This window comes from Oncorhynchus mykiss, chromosome 26, assembly GCF_013265735.2.
Source record: "Oncorhynchus mykiss isolate Arlee chromosome 26, USDA_OmykA_1.1, whole genome shotgun sequence".
Classification (NCBI taxonomy): Eukaryota; Metazoa; Chordata; class Actinopteri; order Salmoniformes; family Salmonidae; genus Oncorhynchus; species Oncorhynchus mykiss.
In genome coordinates this window covers 26,261,533-26,271,871 of record NC_048590.1, presented here as the reverse complement: position 1 = coordinate 26,271,871, position 10,339 = coordinate 26,261,533, and the positions used below count along the sequence as shown (strand labels likewise).

Sequence of the window (10,339 nt, the reverse complement as noted above, 5' to 3'; positions counted from 1 at the left end):
TGTGGATGTATTAGACTGCATAATTGCATTGGGGGACATTCATACAGTACAAGTCAAAAGTTTGGACACACCTCATTCAAGGATTTTTCTTTATTTTTACTATTTTCGACATTGTTGTAGCAACCAAAAAAGTGTTAAACAAATGAAAATATATTTTATATATGAGATTCTTCAAAGTAGCCACGCTTTGCCTTGATGACAGCTTTGCAAACTCTTGCCGTTCTCTCAACCAGCTTCATGAGGTAGTCACCTGGAATGCATTTCAATTAATAGGTGCGCATTGTTGAAAGTTCATTTGTGGGATTTCTTTCCTTTTTAATGTTTTTGAGCCAATCAGTTGTGTTGTGACAAGGTATGGGTGGTATACATAAAATAGCCCTATTTGGTAAAAGAACAAGTCCATATTATGACAAGAACAGCTCAAATAAGCAATGAGAAGCGACAGTCCATTACTTTAAGACATGAAGGGTAGTCAATCCGGGAAAATGTCAAAAACTTTTAACGTTTTTTCAAGTGCAGTTACAAAAGCCATTAAGCGCTATGATGAAACTGGCTCTTGAGGACCACCACAGGAAAGGAAGACCCAGAGTTACCTCTGCTGCTGAGGTTAAGTTCAGTAGAGTTAGCTGCACCTCAGATTGCAACCCATATAAATGCTTCACAGAGTTCCAGTAACAGACATCATCTGTTCCGAGGAGACTGCGTGAATCAGGCCTTCATGGTTGAATTGCTGCAAAGAAACAACTACTAAAGGACACCAATAATAAGAAGAGACTTGATTGGGCCAAGAAACACAAGCAATGAACATTAGACCGGTGAAATCTGTTTGGTCTGATGAGTCCAAATTTGAGATTTTTGGTTCCAACCGCCGTGTCTTTGTGAGACGCAGAGTAGGTGAACGGATGATCTCCGCATGTGTGGTTCCCACCGTGAAGCATGGAGGAGGAAGTGTGATGGTGTGGCGGTGCTTTGCTGGTGACACAGTCAGTGATTTATTTAGAATTCAAGGCACACTTAACCAGCATGGCTCCCACAGCATTCCACAGTGATATGCCATCCCATCTGGTTTGCGCTTAGTGGGACTATCATTTGTTTTTCAACAGGACAATGACCCAAAACACAGCTCCAGGCTCTGTAAGGGCTAATTGACCAAGAAGGAGAGTGATGGTGCTGCATCAGATGACCTGGCCTCCACAATCACCCGACCTCAACCCAATTGAGATGGTTTGGGATGAGTTGGACTGTAGAGTGAAGGAAAAGCAGCCAACAAGTGCTCAGCATATGTGGGAACTCCTTCAAGCCTGTTGGAAAAGCATTCCTTATTAAGCTGGTTGAGAGAATGCCAAGAGTGTGCAAATGTATTTTGATTTGTTTAACACTTTTTTGGTTACTACATGATTCATATGTGTTATTTCATAGTTTTGATGTCTTCATGATTATTCTACAATGTAGAAAATAGTACAAATAAAGAAAACCCTTGAATGAGTAGGTGTAACTTTTGACTGGTACTGTATATTCACTGTACAGCCTTATCCCGTTTCATTGGTGCACAATCCATAGGTGCACAATCCATATTTCATTGGTGCACAATACATATATTTTTTAAAGTATTTTTTTTATAAATGTTTACAAAAATGTTGACCTTATGCCGTAGTTGTAGGCCACATGTTTGGTGAAAATCACTACAATAAATGCACTTTAGTTGTCAGCCTGGCCTGATATTGTGACACTATCTAGATACCTACTTCTCTCCTAACTGCAGGAGGTGCTGTTGTGTTGCCTGCTTTGCAGAACAAACTATCCCCATTGGGCATTAGACTGTATCACAGTGACATCTAAATGGTTACTACCAATATTTGAAGTTATTTATCGTGTAGGCTGCTGTCCTACTCTACATATAATCAAGTGGCATGAAACAAATTCGCCACGTTACTGGCCCGTGAAGCAACTGCTGCAGCAGTGCTCCACCTCAATATCATACCGTTGTACTGGTCATTCACACGGGCTTGTTGTACGTTAGCTGACATCCAGATGGTGACCAATACTACAAGTTATTTCTCCATCGTCCATTGAAATAAACATAACTTTATTTTACAAGTTTGAATTAGTGCCAATGCCATGCTTCTGTTTTTGCCATCAAGTCAACATTAACTAGGCTCATCAGCACGACTGACTGAACCGAAGCCTTTCGTCTCCACTCGACTCTCAACTGCAAGACATACGTGATCAATTTGGGCACCAGGCGTGTCCCTGCTAATGATTTATATATACACTAGATGACTGTAAGGGGGCGCCGAGTTGTAGTTTCTGTACCTCCATCTTGGCACTTCCCCACCAGTGTAAAACAAATATTTTGGAAGCTACATAAATACATGTATGAATGTCTACATTCGTTTTTGCCACGTGTTACAGACAATGTAATGCATACTTTTAAATCATATTATGCGAGCTAAACGTAAAAAAACAAATTAAATCCTTAAAGTATATATTTTTTTAGATGAATAATGTTACTGTCCCCTCTACAACAAACAATACTTAAATAGATGCAATTTTGTCCTTGAAACGTTTAATTGAGGAGTGCCAATATGGCGAGTGGTGGCTTCAAATCCTCTCATTGGCCAATCACAACACCAGCAATCCAAGGTTTATAAACATCTTTGGTGCGAATAGCCTCTCCTTCTTCCAAAAGAGAACTGATTCGGCTCATACTGCGCATTCTGAACTTGGAAGGAGGGAAGGACCAGTTACAAGCTCGAGCATCCCCTTCCAGCCCCATGAAGCCCACCGACATGGCTAAAGAAGGAACGGAGATGACAGAGGAAACTGAGCACATGATAGAGAAGAATGGAGCAAAAGAAACAGAACATGTAGTATCTGCAGGAGATACCAAAGAAATGCGAGCCGTAATACTTTCCGGTTTCGGGGGTCTCAACAAACTCCGGGTAACCAAGAAGGCGATGCCTGAGCCACAAGAGGGAGAAGTGAAAATTCGCGTCAAAGCATGGTAAACGTTGCATATTAAACTGTTGATTAATTGTTACATTGATGCCTGCCTAAATGATCTTAAAATATCAGTGATGCGAAGTTACCACATTCATACGTGTATTGCGACATGTTGCAGATTCCGATTCAGTATGGGCGAGCCATGAATAAATCTTCAATTAAAGTAGGTTCAACTCGACCTGTATAGTTTGTAAAAGTGACACGAGAAAAGGACTCATTGCATTCATGAAGCCACATGCCCTCTGATGTTTCACTGTTTGTGTAGATTATTAATAAGGACTGTCTGTGGACCAATCATGCAAATGAAAAGCAAAAACACCTGAAATGTTGGAATGAATTACAATTTGGCGAGATATTTTTTTTTGCTTGGCTTGTTCTTGACTGATAATCTTAATCAGTTTTTATTGGCCAAGGCAGAAGGAGGAATAGTTACTGTAAATACCTCAAGCCAGTTGAAATGGATTTTCTCTTTACAACTGGCTCATACAAAGTCCTACAGTTGTGGTATTTGTGCTCTATTCTCTTATGATAGGCTACTTGGCATTTAGTAAGGATATTCTGTTGAGGGATTGAATAATTGTCTTTAGTCCAACCATATTGTTTTATTGATAATATTGAAATCCATAATAAATACACGTAAACTATACTTTCAACAAGTGGCATGCAATTTTTTCGTAAGAGGGAGCGCCTATTACAGATATGCTCTATCACAGATTGGCTATTCATTGTTCAGTGCATGTGAATCACCATGGCCTTGGAACTGTAGCCAGTTTTAATAGTCTGGAATTCAAGTATGGGTTTGTAGATGTCAAACAGTTTGTGTTGTAAATTTATGACTGCTAAGGCTTTTATTTAGTAACATATTTTAAGTCTAAGTAACATTTATCGAATAGTGAAAATGTCCATCATGCATTATTGTGTCTTCTCCAATCACCTAAGTTAAAAATAAATAACTTTGCTTGATTGTGAGGTTTATATCAATGAGACGTTTACTGTTGCAGTGGCTTGAACTTCCTGGATCTTATGGTGCGTCAAGGTAATATTGACAATCCTCCGAAAACTCCACTTGTCCCTGGATTTGAATGTTCTGGAATAGTTGAGGCGATGGGAGGAAACACCAAGGGATTCGAGGTCAGTGAATCCAGATCACAGTATGTCACAGAATTATGTCATGGATTAGTAGCACAACTATATTGATCTCACTTTGCATTTTTACCTCCCAAATGATTGATTTGTGTTCCAGTTTGAAATGGTTAATGTTGATATTTTGAAATGCATTGGTCAGAGTAGCATGTGAGGTTTGTTGCATTTCTAAAAACAAACCTGTAACCATGTCACCTCTCAAATCTGCATTTATCATATTTTATAGCTTACCCTTTCCTCTCTCCAGATAGGAGACCGGGTTATGGCTTTTGTAAATTACAACGCCTGGGCAGAGGTGGTTTGCACACCGCTGGATTACGTCTATAACATGCCTGATGATATGACATTTCCTGAGGCAGCGGCCTTCTCCATGAACTTCGTGGCTGCCTACATGATGCTGTTTGAGGTTGCCAATCTCAGAGAGGGGATGTCAGTATTGGTCCACTCAGCAGGGGGGGGTGTGGTAAGTCAACTCCCGAAAGGAGGTGGAAAGAAAAACACAGCATCTCCTGAAAATGATATCAGTGATGTTACTATAGATACCGCCAAGGTGTGTATCTCTGGTGGTTCTTGAGGGTAACAGCCTGTGGCTATTATCAGACAGCTCAGATGCTGTTTTACATAATGCTCTATTCATGATTGAAGATGATGGTGAGATGTGGCTGAGAAAACGACATCTAGGAAAGATGTGACTGTGGTTGAAGATAGTGTGTCTGGGCTGTGCTGGTTACAGTATATATGCACACAGACTCTTCAAATTTAATATTTTTTTTTACAAGACATTGAATTATCAGGCGCATGTAGCAAATTTCCCTTTAGCGAAAGCACTGTTAGTGATTCCCAGCTTTAATAATTAAACATAACTAGAGATGTAACTCTAGTCTAGAGATGCTCCTACAGACTGTAATTCATTTATTTTTATATTTTTTTTATTTCACCTTTATTTAACCAGGTAGGCTAGTTGAGAAGAAGTTTTCATTTGCAACTGCCACCTGGCCAAGATAAAGCATAGCAGTGTGAACAGACAACACAGAGTTACACATGGAGTAAACAATTAACAAGTCAATAACACAGTAGAAAAAAAGGAGAGTCTATATACATTGTGTGCAAAAGGCATGAGGAGGTAGGCGAATAATTACAATTTAGCAGATTAACACTGGAGTGATAAATGATCAGATGGTCATGTACAGGTAGAGATATTGGTGTGCAAAAGAGCAGAAAGTAAATAAATAAAAACAGTATGGGGATGAGGTAGGTAAAAATGGGTGGGCTATTTACCGATAGACTATGTACAGCTGCAGCGATCGGTTAGCTGCTCAATTCATGAACAACCTCTTACAGTGTGTCAACATACAGTAGAGCGACTGCTCAGATTTCAGACTGATGCACACAATGGGGTATAACTCTGTTGTTTAATTCACACATGTAGTACCATACTGTAGTGGAGATGGACAAGAAAACATTTACTGTCTTTACCTAGTGTGTTGAATGATTAGAACAGGATGAGAATAATTATTATAATTATTTTTCATATCAAATATGGATTATGGTTGGTAAAGCTGTGATGCATAACCTGTGGAAATGTCATTGTCTGGATTGGCCTTGTGTAATTGTGTCTGTGTCTTGGAGAGTCTGACTGGGATTGTGTGGTGTTTTTCAGGGTCAAGCTGTGGCTCAGCTGTGCTCCACTATACCCAGCGTGACCGTGTTTGGAACGGCCTCATCTTTCAAACATGAATCCATCAAAGACTCTGTGACCTACCTCTTCGACAGAAATGCTGATTATGTACAAGAAGTTAAAAAGTAAGGTTTGTTTTTTGTTCTACAATAGCAATTATTGGGATAAAACCTTCTTCTAAACATAGAGCTGCAGAGGTAATTGTTCTACTCAATTTTTATGAATAAGACTAATTTGTTAGCAAATGTGTAATTTCGTTGGATCTTACAGGTTTATTAAAATATGTTTAGATATAATTTCACATAATTACTAATAATCTATTTTGGTTATAATGTGCAATTTGATATGTACATATGAAATGATAATGTGATAACGTAGAACACAGAGCATGTAGAGCTCAGGGAGGATGCAGATGTTAGTCGATGCCATATTTGGACGTGTGTGGCTGCGGTCCCTATGGCAACACGCAGTTCGTCTCCGAGAGCAACGGCAGTGTGTGGGGCAGAGTGCTCAGAGGCTCTCTGAAGGCAACCTGCAACAGGCTGTCTGCTGGGGACGTGGAACAGCTGGGCCAATCAGGAAAGCGCCCTGATGCCTCATAAATACTATGCCCATTCAGATCACTCTGTATGTCGTTGTCTTGTCTGTTCCAAACATATTACTCACCATATGTCTGCTGCAGGGGGACAAGAGAGAGCCATGAGAAAATTAGTTTTGATCAGTCATGGAAATAAAATTGCTGAAAACAAATTGGCTCCCTATTTAAAAAGAAGATGGAGAGCAAGCTTTGGAGGAAAAATACTGGAGTTTTAGTGTAGGTACAGACAACTAGCGCAAAAATAATATTGCGATATTGTCATAACGATACGATATATCGTTCAAAAATAATATCCCGATATGTAACTGTATGGATTTAGTCTCCCGTCGCTAATTATCTTGTTTGATTGACAATCACTGCAATCCGTAGGGATGCTGCCACCTCAATAGGAGACAATCAGAAAATAACCCTCTATGCCAAGGCTAACTTCATGTCTACTGTCTAATAGGAATAGTGTTTTGGAGGTGAGTCATGCAGTCAGGAGGCTTAAAGCATGTCCATCCGATAATCACATTCTGAATTTATTCTGAAGTGCTTTATAAATGCATACATTCAACCAAGCTTTCCTCTTGAGTTCCTTTCTTAAGGAGCCTAATCCCTGGTTCCCCCTCAGTACTTATTGACAGAGGCAGAATACTGTCTGCCTGCATATCACAATGGTAGTAAATACAGCCATATCAGAGGGAGAGGCAGATTAATAAGCCTTTCATCTCCGTGGCCCCACATTCCTCTCAGGATCAAGAGAAAAGCTAAATTAAATAGGTCTTAAGTCGCTCCTTTTCTAATATGCAAGGCCATGAGCATCATAAGACCCCCGAGCAGTTTAGCCAAGCAGGCGGTCAGACCACCAGGCAGAAAGGAAGGCTATAGGACCCCTTGATCAGAACATGCCTCTCATTCTTTCTTTCACATTGGTGCTCTTAAGTGAGTCATGCCACGAAAAATCGCACTGATGGTTAGCCTGTCCAATGCTTTTAATACTGTATCACTTGAAATCAAGAGTGGAATCTGATGGAACAAAGGGCTGATCGAATTGTCAATAAAGTGGATTGTTTAGTATTTGCTAAAAATATATAAGTGTAACTATTGAAATCTGAACTAAACATTGAATGACTAATAGATTGATAGGCGTCTGATGAAGCCTGTAGTTGGGGCTGTCTGTAAATGAGGAACGTGTTGATTCTCGTTAATTGAATATCCTGTATTTGGTAGGATCTCTCCAGAGGGAGTGGACATCGTCCTGGACTGTCTGTCTGGGGAGAACACTGGTAAAGGCCTCGGTCTGCTGAGACCTCTGGGAACCTACATCCTCTACGGTTGGTGTCCTATCAGGATGCTACTCATAAATTTGCTACATTGTGCCACCAGTATCGCACATAAGACTCTTGAGATATGATGTGGTGTTAGCCTGTGAATGATGAAGTATCTTGAGTGACATTTTTAATTTAGAAGATTTCAAACTTACTGACAGGTATTGTAAATAGGTTAGGCACCATTGTACTTGTGCTATACTGTACATATACACTGCCTTCAATAAGTATTCACACCCCTTGACTTATTCCATATCTGTTGTTTTACAGCCTGAATTCAAAATGGATTAAATAAATAAAAAAATCTCACTCATCTTCACACAATACCCCGCAATGACAAAGTGAAAACATATTTTTAGAAATGTTAGCAAATTTATTCAAAATTAAATACAGAAATATCTCATGTACTTAAGTATTCACACTCCTGAGTCAATACATGTAGCGGCAGATAGCCTAGTGGTTAAAGCGTTGGGCCAGTAACCGAAAGGTTGCTAGATCGAATCCCCGAGCTGACAAGGTAAAAATCTGTCGGTCTGCCTTGCAACTGTCATTGTTATTAAGAATTTGTTCTTAACTGACTTGCCTAGTTAAATAAAAGTTAAATTTAAAAAATGTAAAACATTTGGCAGCAATTACAACTGTGAGTCTTTCTGCAAACCTGGATTGTACAATATTTGCCCATTTATTCTTTAAAAAAAAATAGTTGTTGATCATTACAAGACATAGATTTTCAAGCAGATTTAAGTCAAAACGGTAACTTTCCACTCAGAAACATACACTGTTTTCTTGGTAAGCAACTTCAGTGTAGATTTGGCCTTGTGTTTTATATTGTTGTCCTGCTGCAAGGTGAATTCATCTCCCAGTGTCTGGTGGAACAAGGTTTTACTGTAGGATTACTGTAGGATTTGCCTGTGCTCCATTCTCTATGTATTCTGTATTCTGAAAAACTCCCCAGTCCTTAATGATTACCATAACTTGATGCAGCCACCACTATGCTTGAAAATATGGAGAGTAGTACTCGGTAATGTGTTGTATTAGATTTGCCCCAAACATAATACTTTGTATTCAGGACAAAAAGTTTTTTGCATTATTACTTTAGTGTCTTGTTGCAAACTGGATGCATATTTTTAAATAGTTCTGTTCAAGATTCCTTAGTATTGTAGAGTAACTACAATGTTGTTGATCAATCCTCAGTTTTTTCCTATCACAGCCATTAAACTCTGTAACTGTTTTAAAGTCACTATTGGCATGGTGAAATCCCTGAGCGGTTTCCTTCCTCTCCGGCAACTGAGTTAGAAAGGACACCTGTATATTTGTAGTGACTGGGTGTATTGATACACCATCCAAAGTGTGATTCATAACTTCACCATGCTCAAAGGGATATTCAATGTCTGCTTTTTATAAAAAAACATTTACCCATCTACAAATAGGTGCCCTTCTTTGCAAGGCATTGGAAACCTCCCTGGTCTTTGTAATTGAATCTGTATTTCAAATGCACTGCTCGACTGAGGGACCTTACATATAATTGTATGTGTGGGTTACAGAGATGAGGTAGTAATTCAAAATTCATGTTAAAAACTATTAATCCACCCAGAGTCCATGCAACTACTTACACTACTTGACCAAAAGTATGTGGACACCTGCTAGTCAGACATCTCATTCCAAAATCATGGGCATTAATATGGAGTTGATCCCCCCTTTGCTGCTATAACAGCGTCCACTCTTCTGGGAAGGCTTTCCACTAGATGCTGGAACATTGCTGTGGGGACTTGCTTCCGTTCAGCCAAAAGAGCATTAGTGAGGTCGGGCACAGATGTTGGGCAATTAGGCCTGGCTCACAGTCTGTATGGACTTCGCTTTGTGCACAGGGGCATTGTCATGCTGAAATAGGAAAGGTCCTTCCCCAAACTGTTGCCACAAAGTTGGAAGCATAGAATCATCTAGAATGTATGCTGTAGCATTAAGATTTCCCTTAACTGTATCTAAGGAGCCTAGCCTGAACCATGAAAAATAGCCCCAGACCATTATTCCTCATCCACCAAACTTTACAGTTGGGACTATGCATTCGAGCAGGTAGCATTCTCCTGGCATCCGCCAAACTCAGATTTGTCCGTCGGAAGGCAAGATGGTAAAGTGCGCTTCATCACTCCAGAGAATGCATTTCCACTGCTCCTGAGTCCAATGGCGGTGAGCTTTACACCACTCCAGCCGACGCTTGACATTGCGCATGGTGATCTTAGGCTTGTGTACGGCTGCTAGTCCATGGAAACCCATTTCATGAAGCTCCCGACGAACAGTTCTTGTGCTGACATTGCTACCAGAGGCATTTTGGAACTCGGTAGTGGGTATTGCAACCGAGGACAGACGATTTTTACGCGCTACGCACTTCAGCAGTCAGCGGCCCCGTTCTGTGAGCTTGTGTGGCCTACCACTTCGCTGCTGAGCCGTTCCTCCTCCTAGACGTTTCCACTTCACAATAACAGCACTTACAGTTGACCGGGGCAGCTCTAGCAGGGCAGAAATGTGTTGTTTGTCTATGGAGATTGCATGGCGGTGTGCTCGATTTTATACACCTGTGTGGCTGAAATAACTGAATCCACTAATTTG

The 10,339-nt window shown here is 40.2% G+C and overlaps 1 protein-coding gene across 1 annotated transcript in view; it reads left to right on the top strand.

Annotated features, from left to right (window-relative positions):
• The first annotated feature begins 2,671 nt into the window (after nucleotides 1-2,671).
• The window catches only part of LOC110506505 (synaptic vesicle membrane protein VAT-1 homolog-like), a 30,566-nt gene continuing 22,898 nt past the window's right edge, over nucleotides 2,672-10,339 (top strand). The window contains exons 1-5 of the mRNA XM_021586160.2: nucleotides 2,672-3,004; nucleotides 4,005-4,134; nucleotides 4,394-4,609; nucleotides 5,807-5,949; nucleotides 7,635-7,738. Of these exons, the coding sequence (XP_021441835.2) occupies nucleotides 2,775-3,004; nucleotides 4,005-4,134; nucleotides 4,394-4,609; nucleotides 5,807-5,949; nucleotides 7,635-7,738 (823 nt within the window). The 5' untranslated portion in view covers nucleotides 2,672-2,774. The remainder of the gene's footprint in view (nucleotides 3,005-4,004; nucleotides 4,135-4,393; nucleotides 4,610-5,806; nucleotides 5,950-7,634; nucleotides 7,739-10,339) is intronic.